The 16588-nt window shown below is 55.7% G+C and overlaps 2 protein-coding genes across 2 annotated transcripts; both read left to right on the plus strand.

Moving 5' to 3' along the window:
* Positions 1-616: 616 nt before the first annotated feature.
* GRWD1 (glutamate rich WD repeat containing 1) lies at positions 617-7058 on the plus strand (the record flags this gene model as incomplete). Its single annotated transcript, XM_079723380.1, has 7 exons — positions 617-803; positions 1009-1126; positions 1280-1442; positions 4085-4298; positions 4429-4571; positions 4706-4903; positions 6046-7058. The coding sequence occupies 7 exons, from the start codon at positions 617-619 to the stop codon at positions 6361-6363; spliced, it is 1341 nt and encodes a 446-aa protein (XP_079579506.1). The 3' UTR covers positions 6364-7058.
* Positions 7059-12873: 5815 nt separating this feature from the next.
* On the plus strand, positions 12874-15992 carry KCNJ14 (potassium inwardly rectifying channel subfamily J member 14; the record flags this gene model as incomplete). The annotated part of the gene is made up of 2 exons (XM_079723457.1): positions 12874-13581; positions 15396-15992. The coding sequence occupies 2 exons, from the start codon at positions 12874-12876 to the stop codon at positions 15990-15992; spliced, it is 1305 nt and encodes a 434-aa protein (XP_079579583.1).
* Positions 15993-16588: the final 596 nt, after the last annotated feature.

Consider the following 16588-nt stretch of genomic DNA (forward strand, 5'->3'; position numbering starts at 1 on the left):
GGCCTCTCCCGTTGCGGAGCACAGGCTCCGGACACGCAGGCCCAGCAGCCATGGCCCACGGGCCCAGCCGCTCCGCGGCATATGGGATCCTCCCAGACCGGGGCACGAACCCGTATCCCCTGCATCGGCAGGCGGACTCTCAACCACTGCGCCACCAGGGAGGCCCGAAACCGGCTTTATGGGTCCTCAGGGAGCAGAAACCGAGTCTCCTTGCCAGTAAGGGCTCTTATTTGCATACACGAATAATTAATTAAGTGGAAAGAAGGGACTGGGAGTCAAAGGTGGAGGAGAGATTCGGGGCTTGGAACTCCTCTAGTTGATGGGTAAAACAGGCCTCCTGCAGAACTACAACTCCCAGGAGGCCTTGCCGCTGCTCTGCGGCAGAGCGCCCCAAAGTCATGGGGAGGGTATAGTTTCCCCGGATCTGCAGGCCTCGCTATCCAGGCCAGGACGCAGTTACCTTAGCTCTCCTTCACCCTTCTCCCCATTGCTCTCTCTAATTGGTGAACGAGGAAGTTTCCAAGGTAACCGCGCAGTAGGGAGGATCCTCACAGGAAGGGAAGCGAGACCCGGCAGTGACGCTCTTACCTCGCGCCGGCGCGGGGAGGCTCCAAAGATGGCTGCGCGCAAGGGTCGGCGGCGCACGTGTGAAACCGGGGAGCCTATGGACGCCGAGTCCCACGACGCAGGGTCCAAGGGCCCGGCCCAGGTCTACCTACCCGGCCGGGGACCCCCGTTGCGCGAAGGAGAGGAGCTGGTCATGGACGAGGAGGCCTACGTGCTGTACCACCGAGCACAGACTGGTAGGCCTGGGCACCTGGACTCCTGGGTCCTGAGGAAGGAGGGGACTGGAATCCTGGGTCCTGAGGGGGGAGTTGGTCCCGAGCCTTTAACTTAAGAGGCACTCTGAAAGAGAAGATTGGGGTGTAAGAGGGCTGACATCACACTCAAGAGGACTGAGATCTCTCTGTCCCATCCTAATTTTCCAACTTCTCCTTCCATCCCCAGGCGCCCCCTGTCTCAGCTTCGACATAGTCCGGGATCAGCTGGGAGACAACCGGACCGAGCTTCCTCTTACACTTTATCTGTGTGCTGGGACCCAGGCCGAGAGCGCCCAAAGCAACAGGTGAGTAAGAACTGACGCTTTCCCGGGACCAGGGACCTGAGCCTCCAGCTCCCTCTTTCTCAGGGCCTAGAAGTCGGGGTTTCCAGCCTCTTCCCACCCTCCTTACTAAGGATTCTGGCACCCGGTGCCTCATTCATGCCACACCTCCCCCAGATTGATGATGCTTCGGATGCACAATCTGCATGGGACAAAGCCCCCGCCATCCGAGAGCAGTGATGAGGAGGAGGAGGAGGACGATGAAGAGGATGAAGAAGGGCGGAAGCCTCAGTTGGAACTGGCGATGGTGCCCCATTATGGCGGCATCAACAGAGTTCGGGTAAATACAGCACCAGCAGCCTGCCCTCCGTTCTCTGGAGCACACCCCCCCGCACCCACACCCTTCAGCTTTTACAAAAGCACCTGGCACATAGTTTTATATGTTATGGTAATTGTCATTATGTGCTAGATGCTATAGGGTTTTTTTTTTTCAGCAAGCATTATTTGTACCAAATTTATTATTTATTTATTTGGCTGTGTTGGGTCTTAGTTGCGGCACACGGGATCCTTCATTGCGGTGCGAGGGCCTCTCTCTAGTTGTGGCGCGGGCTGTAGAGCACGCGGGCTCAGTAGTTGGGCAGGCGGGCTCTCTAGTTGAGGTGCGTGGGCTCTATAGAGCAAGCGCGGGGGCTTAGTTGCCCCGCGGCACGGGGATCTTAGTTCCCCGACCAGGGATCTAACCTGCGTCCCCTGCATTGGAAGGCGGATTCTTAATAGAGGGGTATTTTTTTTTTTTTTTTTTTTTTTTTTTTTGTGGTATGCGGGCCTCTCACTGTTGTGGCCTCTCCCATTGCGGAGCACAGGCTCCGGACGCGCAGGCTCAGCGGCCATGGCTCACGGGCCTAGCCGCTCCGCGGCATGTGGGATCTTCCCAGACCGGGGCACGAACCCGCATCCCCTGCATCGGCAGGCGGACTCTCAACCACTGCGCCACCAGGGAAGCCCTAGAGGGGTATTTTTTAATGTTCTTTTCTCTTCTGTAAAACGGTGAGAGTCACAAAGCTTACCTGATGGGGCCGGTGTGAGGATAAACTGAAATAACATAAAGCGTTATTTCAATAACTGTTATTCAGGTGTCTAGAAACAGCACTTGGCTGTAACTTGAGATATATGTTTTCTGTTATTACTCAGGGACTCTTGTGGGCTGGGGGGTTACTTTTGTGCTTCAGAGTTACAACCGCTTCTAATCAGGTTGATGTGAGAATTAAATGAGATGCTGTGTGTATAGTACTTGGAGCAGTGCTTGGTTCATAGTTCTTGAGAAGTATTTCCATTAAAGTATTACCATGTCTCGGCTACTGTTTTAGACCGTGGGGAGTTAACGGGGTGCAAAAGGTCTCTGGCTTCTTGAAACTTACATACCAGCGGGAAAGGGAACAAGAAGAAACTAAGCATATGTGTATATGTCCAAAGATGCTAAGTGTTGTGGAGAAAAATGAAACAAGGTCAGGGAGTTAGGGTCTTCTGGAGTGGGGTTGCCTCTTTAAATAGTGTGGTCAGGGAAGCATTCACTGATGAGGTGCCATTTGAACAGAGACCCGCAGGAAATGAGGGAGTGAGGCAAGGATATCTGTGGGAAGAGATTTGCGGGCAAGGAAATAACAAGTGCAAAGGCCCTGGGGCAAACTGTGGAGTTTTGAGGGAAGCTGGGGAGAACAGTGCTGAATGGATGAGGGGGGGAGTGACAGGGTTTGGCTGGTGGGCACAGAGGAGACATTGTTTAGGGCTTTGTAGGCCGGTATAAGGACTTGGCTTTTACTTGGGGAGAAATTGGGAACCGTTGGAGGGTTTAGAGTGAAGGATGGCAGGGATCTGACTTGTGTTTGTTTTTTTTTTTTAAAGAGTTACTTTGTTTATTTATTTTTGGCTGTGTTGGGTCTTCGTTTCTTTGCGAGGGCTTTCTCTAGTTGTGGCAAGCGGGGGCCACTCCTGTGTACGGGCCTCTCACTATCGCGGCCTCTTCCGTTGCGGAGCACAGGCTCCGGACGCGCAGGCTCAGCGGCCATGGCTCATGGGCCCAGTTGCTCCACGGCATGTGAGATCTTCCCAGACCAGGGCTTGAACCCGTGTCCCCTGCATCGGCAGGCAGACTCTCAACCACAGCGCCACCAGGGAAGCCCCTGACTTGTGTTTTAAAGGGATCCCTCTTACTGCTGTATTGAGAATAGACTGCAGGGAGGCAAGGGCGGAAGGACAGTCCTGTGAGGCGGCCAGCACAGGAATGCAGGGAAGGGTGACTTCGGTAGTAACACGAATGACAGCAGCAGAGGTACTGAGAAAGGATTGGAAGTGTGGCATTTTGGGTGGAGCCAGCGTAGGTGGTGGGTGTGAGGAAGGAGAGACAAGTGGGGAATGAGTCCTGCCGTTTGCGGCCCAAGGTGGGACCTCCAGGGAGGAGTAGGTGGCAGTGGGCTATTAGGAACTTGGCTTTGGCCTTGTGATGTCTAAACAGTCAGTTCGATGTGAGCCTGGAGTTGAGGAGAGAGGTCAGGGCTAGGGGCTACTGGAAACCTTGAGGCTGAACAGGATCTCCTAGTGGGCAAAGGTACACAGGCAGAGAGATCCGGAGACAGGCCTGTGAGCAGCCTACATTTAGGCAGTTACAGAGACCAGCAGCCTGAACACACTTCTGGGGGCTGGTGGAATAACAGCCTCGATTCCTGGGAGTCCGGAAGGAGTTTTGTCCTCCCCCCCCCCCCCATCATCTCTACCGAAGGGTGGGTAGTTGTCCCAGGTACCAAGCTGCTCTTGCAGGCCGTGATTCCATTCCCGCAAAGGTTTCTGGGAGTTGTAGTCCCAGCCCTGGGTGGGGGGCGGGTCTGAGGAGCTGCAGTTCTGGTTCTGGGGGATGCTAGGGGCTGTGCTCGCCACCTGGAGCCTCCTGTCCCTCTCACCTCCGCTCCCCTTCTCCCTCCCCTCCAGGTGTCGTGGCTGGGTGAGGAGCCAGTGGCTGGGGTGTGGTCAGAGAAGGGCCAGGTAGAGGTGTTTGCACTGCGGCGGCTTCTGCAGGTGGTGGATGACCCCCAGGCCCTAGCGACCTTCCTCCGGGATGAGCAGGCCCGCGTGAAGCCCATCTTTGCCTTCTCTGGCCACATGGGCGAGGGCTTTGCACTCGACTGGTCCCCTCGTGTGCCCGGTGAGTCCCTGGCATGTGCAGTTAGCCGTGAGGGCTGGGTAGGAGCAGGGTCTACAGCAGGGGTGGGTGCTAAGGTGGGAGTGAGCTGTGGCCAGGCGGGACAGGGTTGTGTCCTGACTCCCCTTCGCAGGGCGCCTGCTGACCGGTGACTGTCAGAAGAATATCCACCTCTGGACGCCTACGGACAGCGGTTCTTGGCATGTGGACCAGCGGCCATTCGTGGGCCACACACGCTCTGTGGAGGACCTGCAGTGGTCTCCAACCGAGGACACGGTGAGGGAGGGCTGGGGGTCTGGACTCCTGGGGTGGGGGGGGGAAGGTCCTAATGAGGGGGTCGCTAAAAGAGAGGGTAACCCACTACTGGACCCCGGTCTCCAGAGTGGGGCCTCAGACTCTGCCTTGTCTAGGTATTTGCCTCTTGCTCAGCTGATGCCTCCATCCGCATCTGGGACGTCCGGGCAGCCCCCAGCAAGGCCTGCATGCTCACCACCGCCACCGCCCACGATGGGGATGTCAACGTCATCAGCTGGAGCCGCCGGGAGCCCTTCCTGCTCAGCGGCGGGGATGACGGAGCCCTCAAGGTCTGGGACCTGCGGCAGTTCAAGGTACTGTCCCAGCTGGACACCTGGGGCGGGAGAAGCTCCTGCTACCGGAGGCCACTAGGATTTGTGGGTTTTCCCTCCTGAAATGGTTTATACACCAGAACTGAGAAGGCCCTGTGAATTGGGATCCAGATGAGGAAACAGGCTCAGCAAGAGGAAGGCTTGGGGCTGCTGTGGGGTCGCTCCCTTTACCATCTGGAGATCTGACATGAGGGAAGGGGCTGGGTGGCGGAGACTACGGCTCTCATCTGCCTGCGGGGAGCCATGCGCCGGCCATGCTGCCCAGGGGCTCAAGGGCTTCAGAAGATGGTCGTTTTTCTTTCCATGGATTTTATAGAGTCAGCTGAGAACAGAGCCCAGCTCACTCATTTTGGGAGGGGGAACTGAGGGCCAGAGGGACAGGAGCAGATAGGATGTGACCACCCAGCTAAGCGATGACTCTGCAGAGCTGAGAGGGTCTCCAGGCAGGAGAAGTTGTAGCTCCTGGCCTCCCTCTGGACAAAGCCGTGACTTCATACACCTCTGGGCCTTCCCGGGATCGTCTGTTTACTCCCCCCAGTGTAATGAGTTCTACAGAATCAGCCCTGGGGAAGTTTCTAGAAATGGATTCCAGCCCCCCAGACAGGTGCATGGCCAGGTCACAGGGCCAAAGTGGATTGGCCACTGGAACCTTAGAACCACTTCTCCAAGTGAGAGAGACACCAATCCCCGCCAGCACCTTTGCTTTAGTAAAAGTGTCGTTCTTTGCCTCAGCTCTCTCTGGAGCCTGGGAGTCATGCCGCTGCCCCCTGTAAGGCCTTCTAGAACCAGCGGGCAGAGCAGTTGCAGAACCATGCCTTCCTTTTCTAGGGAAGGAAACGGAGGCAGGCCCAGGGAGGAGCAAGGGTTGGGGTTTTGTGGCCTGGAGCTGGGAGGGGCTTCTGTGCAGGTGAAACCACAACTCCCAGCCGCCCCTGGGACATCACACCTTTATTACCAGCTGGACTTTGCGCTCTGTCTCTTTCAGAGAACCTGGGTTTGTGGGGGGCACAAGGGGTGGAGCCCTGGTTGAACCGTAAGGGTGGAGAGGGGTGGGGGTCTCTGCCTGGGTCACCCCAGGCGTCAGGCTGAGGGGCTCAGAGGCCCTGACTCCCATCTTCCCGTAGTCTGGCTCCCCAGTGGCCACCTTCAAGCAGCATGTGGCCCCCGTGACCTCCGTCGAGTGGCACCCCCAGGACAGTGGGGTCTTCGCGGCCTCGGGTGCAGACGACCAGATCACACAGTGGGACCTGGCGGTGGAGCGGGACCCCGAGGCCGGCGACGCGGAGACTGACCCTGCGCTGGCAGACCTCCCCCAGCAGCTGTTGTTCGTGCACCAGGGCGAGACAGCTCTGAAGGAGCTGCACTGGCACCCGCAGTGCCCCGGGCTCCTGGTCAGCACCGCCCTGTCAGGCTTCACCGTCTTCCGCACCATCAGCGTCTGAGGCCGGCCCGGCCGCATCTATCTGGCCCTCCACTTGGGGACTGAGGTTGAAGTTCATTCCCCTGGAAGGGACTCGTTCAGATCTGTTGGTCAGCGCTTCTCCAGAAGGACTTAGTTTGGCCCATCGGCTGCCGTGATGGATTCTGTTTGACTTATTGTTCTTTGAAAGGACTCGGTTTGGTCCGATGCCCCCGTTGCCAAAGGATATGGTTTGATCCGTGGCTCTAAAACTAGGGCTTGGTTTGCTCCCACGATTCCTCCAACCAAAGGACTGGGTTTGACCCATGGCCCTGTGAGACCAGTGGGTTTGACTCTGGTGACCCCTCCTGCCCAAAACCTTGGTTTAGCCCAGTGACCCCCTCCCCCCGCACCTGTCAGAAGACTCCATTGGCTTTTTCCCTGACGGGCCTGGCGTGGCCTGTGTTGCTGTGGACACTTTGTCAGCTGCAGCACTTGGCGTGACCCTTTGACGTCTCTGCCCCTGGCCTCCCCCAGGGAACTCAGGTGCTTTACAGTGGCTGGACCAAATTCAAGGAGTGGGTTCTTCCAGCAGAACTTGGCCCTTATCTTCCTGCCAACTGGGTTTGGCCATGACTTCCCAGGGAGAGGCCGCGTGGGGCCTTCTCCCCTCCTCCCAAAGGCAGGCGCCGTGCAGGGGGAAGAGTCGGGGGCTCCTGAGGGGCAATAAAGGACCAGAATGAGGCCTGGAGTGTGTGAGACTCGTCCTTCTGGCCACTGCCTCATGAGGAGGAGGGAGGACCTGGCACCCGGCTGTCCCTAGGCCACTGGGTCCGACCCCCAGCCCATTGGGTACTATCCGGTCCTGCCTTCCCGATGTCTTATTCCGTCTGGAACTCTAGGTCTCTGGGGGGGATCTCAGGTGTGCCTCCCAACCTTTTAAGGCTTCACCTCAGGCGGAACCGGGGGGCCCCCTGTGTCTCTTGTCTTTCCACCACTGCCCTCATGATTGCTTCCTCACCATCTCTCTGTTCCCTCATCTGTGTCCCCATCTTCCCGCATCTCCTGGCCCCCAAGCTCTGTCTCCGTGCCCCCTCCCGCTGTGTCTTTCCTCCACCACCGCCTCCTCTCCAGCCTGCTTGGGCCGAGGCCCAGCCGCCCTGCCTGGCTGTCCTCCCTGGCTCCCCCTCTGCGGCTCGGAGCTGGCGCCACCCCCGGCCCCCCCTCGGGCCAGGCCTCTGATCCTCCTGTGGACACAGAGGTCGGGCGCCCGGCACAAGGCCCCTGGGGCCGAGGACAGGCCGCAGCACCTCAGCACCCACAGAGGCCTCGCGTCGGCCCGAACAGAGGAGCCCCCAGCAGAGGGCATGGGGGTGGGCTGCCCCACCAGGTACGTGTCTCCGCGCAGGGCCCCCGGGCTGGGTTCCTGGCTCGGAGCGCCGCCCCCCACCCCCCACCTTGCTTGCTCTGCCCTGGCACCTGCAGCCCGTCCTCGCCGTTCCCTGCTCAGTGACACATTCCAGCCCCCGAAGCGATCTCCCCCACCCAGCTTCACTCCCCCCAGCTCTGAGCCCACCTCCGTTTTCTGCCTGTTTTCACTGTCTCCCCCGTCCCCCCCATCCTGCGTCTCGTCCCATCTCCGTCCCCCATCTGGCTCTGTCACCACAGCTCCCGTGTCTCCGCTTCTCTTTGCCCGGTTGCTCCTAGGCTGCCTGCCTCTTTCCTGTCCCCCTCTCTCTCCGGGCCTCTGTCCCCTCGGGGTTCCTGTGACCCCCGTGGTGGGGGGGTTCTCTGTCCTTCCCTCCATCTCAGGGCTGCCGCCCCACACTCGCCCTCCCTGCCCACCTCTGAGCCTCTGTACCGTCGTCTGTCTTCAGTCTCCACACCACATCCCCTCCTGTCCATCTCCAACCTGCTGCCCAGACCCCACTAGTGAGCAGGGTGGGGGGGCGCTTGTGAGGGGAGAGCCAGGGTCTCAGGGAGCGTGTAAAAGCGCTTCTGGGTGGAGGGGGGGCGGCACCTGGGGCGGGGCTTCTCAGCCCCAGATTAGACAGTGACTTTGACATGAAGTTGATGCACCTTAAGCCCCGTGTCGCCTTTATATGGAAACATTAAGCTGCTCTCCCAGGTCAGGGGGAGGTGGGGGCGAGGACTTCAGTCTCCGGGTCCTCTTCGCTGGGGTCCTGCCGCTGCAGGTGGGAGGTGTGTGTGCCCTGAGGCCGAGTCCCATGTGCTGCCTGTGAACTGGGCCGCGTTGGATGCAGAAGGGACCCCCCGGAGGTGAAGGCCCCTCCTGTCTGCTTTAGGAAATGGACAAGATCACATCTGCCTCACGGGGCTGAGGGTGGCACAGGAGGATTTAGGAAAGCAGAGTCCTGGGTTGGAAAGGCTCAGGACCCAAAGCAGCAGCCCACCCCCGGCACCTCGTGGGTCTGGCCAGGTCTCTGAGCCCACTCCCCAGCCTGTGAACCGGAGTGATGATCTTGACCTCCCAGCATCCTGAGCAGCCAAGGTGAGCGGCGGGGTCTGGTGGAGTGCAGTGGGCGGGCTGCAGACATCCGGTGAGCTTGGCAAGGCCTGGGACATCGGTGCTCAGGAAATAGGAGCGTGCGATTAGGTTGTCCGTGGCCCGGTCTGTCACTCAGGCTTTGGCACCAAGAAGGCTGGATGGGAGTTCAGGGTTTGCTGTTCCTTGGCTGAGGGACCTGGGACAAGGGATGGACCGCAGCGCCTCAGCTTGCTTTACTGTGAGAAGCAAAGTCCCCGCATCCAAGGGCTGTAGTCAGAGATGGGTGACTGCATGTGAGGAGGCCCCGCCGGTGCCCCGCGGCCCCTCCCCCATCATGTCATCAGGTGGCCCCTGAGAGGAGACTAGTGCATAGTGTGGACTTCCAGGCAGGAGAGGGCTGCAAATGTCGAGGTCAGAGCCTGGATTCTGACCTCAGACCTGCCCCCTTCAGCGACGAGCCTCGGTTTCCCCTTTTTGGAAGAACAATCTCTAATGCCCAGAATAGTTGAGGCTGAAAAAAAGAGAGTTGGGGCACATCGTGGGCACTGAACACAGCCAGGCGCAGTCCACTCTGACGTGAGCCTCAGCTTTACCTCTGCAGAATGGGCCTAAGAAAATCCCACGTGGCGGAGCTGTCTGGGTGGTCGAGGACAGCAGGTGCAGAGCTCTGGGCAGGGGAGTGGGTACCTGTCGATGTTGAACTTGACATCAACTAACAACTCGCTTTCCTTGGAGTGAGTGCCCCCAGCCCTGCTAAGAATCCCTTGAGGATCCCCAGAGACTGGCACAGGGGGCTTATAGTACCTAGGTGCTTGGTAGGTATTGATGGAACTGATGTGCAAAACATTTAACCCCTAGCCCAGACAGGTCCCGGAAGTGCCTCCACCACAGGGCCAGATGTTAACCCTGCAGCTGCTGGAGGGCAGTGAGGTCTTCAGGTCCATGCCTGGCCCCTCCCCTCTTCCTCTCCCTCCCCCTAGTTCAGCTGCTAAGATTCCCTCCATTTCTCAGATGAGGGGACTGAGGCTCAGAAAGGGATGTGACTTGCCACCAGTCATATAGCTAGTAAGTGCCCAAGCTGGGATTCAACCTACAACTGCCTGATTCAAAAGCCCAAGTTCTTTCTTCTGGATTCCTCTTCCTTTCAAGGTTTTTTAGGGTTTTTTTTTTAAATCCCCATTCCACAGATGAGCAAACAGAGGCTCCAGAAAATGAAGCCAATGGTCCCAAGGCACACAGTGGGTCAGCAACTGAGCCAAGATTGGGCCCTGGGTCTATGTGACTGAAAGACCCTTCCTGACCTTGATGAAATCCAATTTCCCCATTTGACAGCTGAGGAAACTGAGGTTTAGAAAGGTTTCCCCACGATCTGAGAGTCAGGGCCAAGCCTGGGTTTTACTGTATGTTTTTGTTTTTTTGTAACAGCTTCACTGAAATATAACCCACATACCATACAATTCACACATTAAAGTGTACAATTCAGTGTTTTTTGGTATATTCAGAGTTATGCAACCATCACCATAATCAAGTTTAGAACATTTTCATCACCCCACGAAGAAACCCCATTCCTCTGGCTATCACTCCCCCATCCCCCATCTCCCCAGTCCTGGGCACCACTAGTCTTATTTCTCAGTTTACAGATTTGCCCATTTTGGATATTTCATATAAATGGTATTACACAGTATATGGTCTTTAGTGATTGGCTTCTTTCACTTCGCATGGTGTTTTCAAGGTTCATCCATGTTGTGGCATCTATCATGTCATTTTTTTTTTAATTACTGGGTAGTATTCCACTGTGTGGATAGACCACATTTTATTTATTCATTCATCAACTGATGGATGTTTGGGTGTTTCCATCTTTTGGCTATTGTGAATAATACTGCTATGAATATCTGTGAACAGTGTTTGTGTGGACACTTTGTTGTGTTTTGGTTTTTATTCTTAATTTTTGGCTGCACTGCACGGCATGCGGGATCCTAGTTCCCCAACCAGGGATCGAACTTGAGCCCCCTGCAGTGGAAGCACAGTTCCAACCACTGGACCGCCAGGGAATCCCCTGGACACTTATTTTTAATTCTCTTGGGTACATACTTAGGCGTGGAATTGGTAACTCTATGTTTAACCATTTAAAGAACTGCCAGACTATTTTCCACACCAGCTGTGTAATTTTTACATTCTACCAGTAGCATAGGAAGGTGCCAATTTCTCCACATCTTTGTTAATGTTTTTCTGGTTTTGTATTTTCTAATTTTTATAGCCATCCTAAGTGGGTATGAAGTGGTATCTCACTGTGTTTTGTTTTTTTTTTTGGCGGTACGCGGGCCTCTCACTGTTGTGGCCTCTCCCATTGCGGAGCGCAGGCTCTGGATGCGCAGGCTCCGCGGCCAGGGCTCACGGGCCCAGCTGCTCTGCGGCATGTGGGATCTTCCCGGACCAGGGCACGAACCCGTGTCCCCTGCATTGGCAGGCGGACTCTCAACCACTGCGCCACCAGGGAAGCCCTCTCACTGTGGTTTTGATTTGCATTTCCCTGATGGCATAATGTTGTCAATTATCTTTTCCTATACTTATTGACTATTTGTACAGTTGACCCTTGAAAAACATGGAGGTTAGGGGTGCTGACCCTCTGCACAGTAGAAAGTATGAGTATAACTTTAGAGTTGGTCCTCTGTATCCATGGTTCTGAATCCAAGGATTCAACAAACTGCAGACCATGTAGTACTACTGTAGTATTTATTGAAAAAAATCTGTGTATAAGTGGACCCTTGCAGTTCAAACCCATGTTGTTCAAGGGTCAACTGTATATCTTTTTGGAGAAATGCCTATTCAGATCCTTTGCCCATTTTAAAATTGGGCTGTCTTTTTCTTATTGAGTTATAAGGGCTCTTTATATGTTTTAGATACAAATTTCTTAGATACGATTTGCAACTATTTTTTCCCATTAGTGGGTTGTCTTTTCACTTTCATCTTAGTGTCCTTGGAAGCACAAGAGTTTTTAATTTTGATGAAGTTCAAGTTATCTTTTTTTTTCCCTTCTGTTGCTTGTGCCTTCCGAGCTTTTGAACTATAGGTGACCTCAGAGCCCGGGCTCATCTCTCCAAGCTGAAGTCACAGCAGCAGTTACACTTAAGTCTTTTTATTTTTTTTAATTTTTAAAATTTTTATTGCAGTATAGTTGATTTACAATATTGTGCTAGTTTCAGGTGTACAGCCGTGATTCAGTTATATATGTATACTTTTTCAGATTCTTTTCCATTGTAGGTTATTATAAGATATTGAATATAGTTCCCTGTGCTATATAGTAGGTCCTTGTTGTTTATCTATTTTATATATAGTAGTGTGTATCTGTTAATCCCAAACTCCTATTTTATCCACCACCCCCCACCAGCCCCTTTCCCCTTTGGTAACCATAAGTTTGTTTTCTTTGTGACCTCTTAGTCTTTATTTTATGAGCATGGACTCCAGAGCTGGACTGCTAGCACTCAAATCCCAGCTTAGTTCTGTACCTCTGTTTCCTCATCTGTAAAATGGGACTGATAACATATACATTGTTGAGGTTCAAATAGCTAAGTTTATGTAAAGTGCTTCCAACAGTGTCTGGCGCTGTATAAATGTCCGCTCTAGTTACTGTAGTGCTTGCTGTAACACAGTACTGCTGCTATGGCTATAGTTGTGTTCCTGTTGTTGCTACACAACCATCTCCTATAGTATTACCATCATTGTTTTTGTTTGTTTCTTTTGGCCGCGCTGTGCGGCCTGCGGGATCTTAGTTCCTCGACCACGGATGGAACCTGTGCCCTTGGCAGTGAAGGCGCACGGTCCTAACCACTGGACTGCCAGGGAATTCCCCCACCAGTGTTGCTGATGCTGTACTGTTCTGATTTTCCACCCATTTGCCAGATGAGGCCACTAAGGCCCAGGGAGCATGATGGCCAATGAGCTCCCCCATTTCCGGCAGCCCTGACGTGGCTGCCCGTTTCTTGTCCCCGCAGGTTCGGGGCGCCCGCCCCCCGCTAGGCCAAGTGGAGGGGGTGTCCCCGCCCAATGGGCCTGGCCAGGGCCCTGCGCCGCCTAGGCGGCGCCCTGGAGTCGGCGAACAATCGGGCGGGAGATGAGGAGCAGGCCGGGCCGGAGTTGTGCCGCAACGGGTGGGCGCCAGCGCAGTCGCCAGTGGGGCGGCGCCGCGGGCGCTTCGTCAAGAAGGACGGGCACTGCAACGTGCGCTTCGTGAACCTGGGCGGCCAGGGCGCGCGCTACCTGAGCGACCTGTTCACCACGTGCGTGGACGTGCGCTGGCGCTGGATGTGCCTGCTCTTCTCCTGCTCCTTCCTCGCCTCCTGGCTGCTCTTCGGCCTGGCCTTCTGGCTCATCGCCTCCCTGCACGGCGACCTGGCTGCCCCGCCGCCAACCGCCCCCTGCTTCTCGCAGGTGGCTAGCTTCCTGGCCGCCTTCCTCTTCGCGCTGGAGACGCAGACGTCCATTGGCTACGGCGTGCGCAGCGTCACCGAGGAGTGTCCGGCCGCCGTGGCCGCTGTGGTGCTGCAGTGCATCGCCGGCTGCGTGCTGGACGCCTTTGTCGTGGGCGCCGTCATGGCCAAGATGGCCAAGCCCAAGAAGCGCAACGAGACGCTGATCTTCAGCGAGAACGCCGTCGTGGCGCTGCGCGACCGCCGCCTCTGCCTCATGTGGCGCGTCGGCAACCTGCGCCGCAGCCACCTCGTCGAGGCCCACGTGCGGGCCCAGCTGCTGCAGGTGTGAGACTGTCCCGGCGGGAGACCACGCCCCCTGGTGGGCGGGCCCTTTCACGAGTTCGGGGGTGGGTAGGTGTCCTGGGGGATGGTGGGAGTTGTAGGTCTAAGGGACAGGTGTGCGTGGAGCCTGGAGGGGAGCTGGACTACAATTCCCAGCAGCCTCCTGGGGCAGGGCCCCTTCCGCCCCACCTTGTGGGCTGAGGATGGCTCCCCGAGGTGTTGTAGATGTAAACCCAAGAGAAAGGTCTCTGATCATTTCTTCCTGGATGCCTAGACTTCAGACAGATTTTGAGACTTATGGAGCTCCCTGTGGCTTGAGGATGGGCCCTCTATCGAATTGTGGGAAATCCAGACCTGCGAGGTCCACGCCTGGACGGTAAAGGCTCTGAACTACAATTCCCAGAAGCCTCTGGGGGCAGGGAAATTGCCCACCTGGGGTGGTCTGAGGAGGCGTTGTAGTTTTGTGGGTGGTGTAAACCACGGCTCAGGTTTACGATTCTCAGCAGATATTGTGGTACAGGGAGAGACCTGTGACTGAGACCAGACCCCTATGGGCTTGTGGGAGATGTAGGCCCGAGGATGGGGTGAAACTCAACTCACACCTGCAGAGTCAGGGAACACAATTCTCCATGGCCTCTGGGCAGCATTTGTGAGAGACTTCATTCCCCACCTCAGGGGCCCAGACTCTCCCACCAGCCTCCTGCTCAGAGAAGTACAGGGCAGTGTTTGGGAAACTCTTGAATTTTAGCGTCTCACCAAACGAACAAACAAACAACCAAAACAAAAAAAAACAACCACAATTCCCATTGGTCCCTGGGGCAGCGGCTCCTTCCAGCGCCCTGATGAAGGTGCCTTAGAATTGTGTTTCTAGAATTGTGGTCAAACTGCCCAAGCAAATTCTGGGGCAGCAGCTGCCCTTGCCTTGCAAGTAAAGACACTTAAGAACTCTGGTCTGGGGCTGGACTGGGGTGACAGGGAGGACGGGGTCGTGGTGGGAACTACAACTCCCAGCAGCCTCTGGGGGCTCTTGGAGACAGTGGCAAGAGAATGAGTCCCCAGCACCCCCCCCCCCACCCTCTGTCTCCTACTTGACTGAAACACCAGGATTCACTACCAGGAGGGACACTGTCTCTCCCAGACGTCTTTGGGGTGCTGACATGGCCTGGGAGGTGGGTATGGAACCAATGGGTAGATGGGGTGAAACTGCCAATACCTGGCCCGGGCTTAGGCCCCCACCCCACACAAATACACAGACACACAAGGGGACGGAGGTGGTTGGTTTGGGGGTGTGGGTAGATAGCCCAGAGGCCAGCCTGAGGCAGTGGTGAAACATAGGCTGTTGGACCTAGATTGCCATCCTGGTTTATCTTTCTCTGGCCATATATTGAAAGCCATTTTTCTGTCCCTCTCCTCCTTCTCCAATTGCTGGTTGGATGCCATTCTTATCTTCTGTTGTCTCTTTAACTCCGTTTCTGTCTTGCTGATTTCTGTGGCTCTATGTGAAAGTCAATCTGTCCCTCTCTTTTTCTCTCCCCTGTCTTTCTCGGATTTCTTTCCTCAATCCGTCTCTGAGTCTCCGGGCCTCCGTCCTCTCCTCCCTGGACCTCCATCTCCCTCTCTCTGGGTCTCTGTCCTTCTCTCTTTCTGGCTTACCATCCCCCTCTCTCTGGGTCTATGTTCTCCCCACACCCCAACACCTACTTGTCTCTGCCCTCCTCTTTCTCTGCATCTCTCTCCCCTCCTCTCGCTGTCTCTGTCTCCATTTATCTCTCTGCTCCCTGATGTCAGTCTTTGGCCACTCGCCTTTTGCTACAGCCTCGCGTGACCCCGGAGGGTGAGTACATACCGCTGGACCACCAGGATGTGGACGTGGGCTTTGATGGTGGCACCGATCGCATTTTCCTTGTGTCTCCCATCACCATCGTGCATGAGATCGACTCCGCCAGTCCTCTGTATGAACTAGGGCGTGCCGAGCTGGCCCGGGCTGACTTTGAGCTGGTGGTCATTCTCGAGGGCATGGTCGAGGCCACAGCTATGACCACACAGTGTCGCTCTTCCTACCTCCCTGGTGAGCTGCTCTGGGGACATCGTTTTGAGCCGGTCCTCTTCCAGCGTGGCTCCCAGTACGAGGTTGACTATCGCCACTTCCATCGCACTTACGAGGTCCCAGGGACACCCGTCTGCAGCGCCAAGGAGCTGGACGAACGGGCAGAGCGTGCTTCCCACAGCCCCAAGTCTGGCTTCCCCGGCTCTCTGGCAGCATTTTGCTATGAGAATGAACTTGCTCTGAGTTGCTGCCACGAGGAAGAGGAGGAAGAGGAGGAAGAGGAGGGGGATGCGGCAGAGGCAGAAGACAGGGCTGCCAGCCCCCGAGTACTCACACCAACCCTGGCGCTGACCTTGCCCCCATGATACAAGCTGGTACCCCCCTATTTGTACCCCTTTCCCAGAGGTAGCAAGATGGAGAGATTGGGCCCTCTCCTGGGATGAGGGCAGGTGTTTCCTAAGACCAACAGGCCTGCTGGGTAAATTATTAGCTGGTGATGTTCTGCCACATCTAGTGGACCTACCAATGAACATACTGGACCTTAATTCCTCTGAATTCTGTGCTTCCTTCCTGAGACCGCTTTGTCAGCCCAATTCCTGAGTCTCCCCAGAGATAAGGGATCCAGAATTCTGGACCACCCAAGAGGCAAGGACTGGTATTTCTAGATTCCTCTAGGTGGCTGGTTTGGTTTGTCAAGCAGGATCATGAAATGATCGTACAGCCAGCCTCCAGGGGAAGAAGTCATCAGTTCTCAAGCAGCAGCAGAGATGAAGAATTTGTTGGTCTGAATTGACCTAAGATTCAAGGGACTGTTTCTTCTTGACTCAGCCAACCACATAGCAAATCATTTTTTCTAGACGACCTAAGGAGGGAAAGTTATGGAATGCCCCAAGAATTCAAGACTCTATTGATTGACCAATGACAAGGAATGTTGACTGCAAGTCAGGAAAAGACTTTGTGG

This window comes from Hyperoodon ampullatus (assembly GCF_949752795.1).
Source record: "Hyperoodon ampullatus genome assembly, chromosome: 18".
NCBI classification, from domain to species: Eukaryota; Metazoa; Chordata; class Mammalia; order Artiodactyla; family Ziphiidae; genus Hyperoodon; species Hyperoodon ampullatus.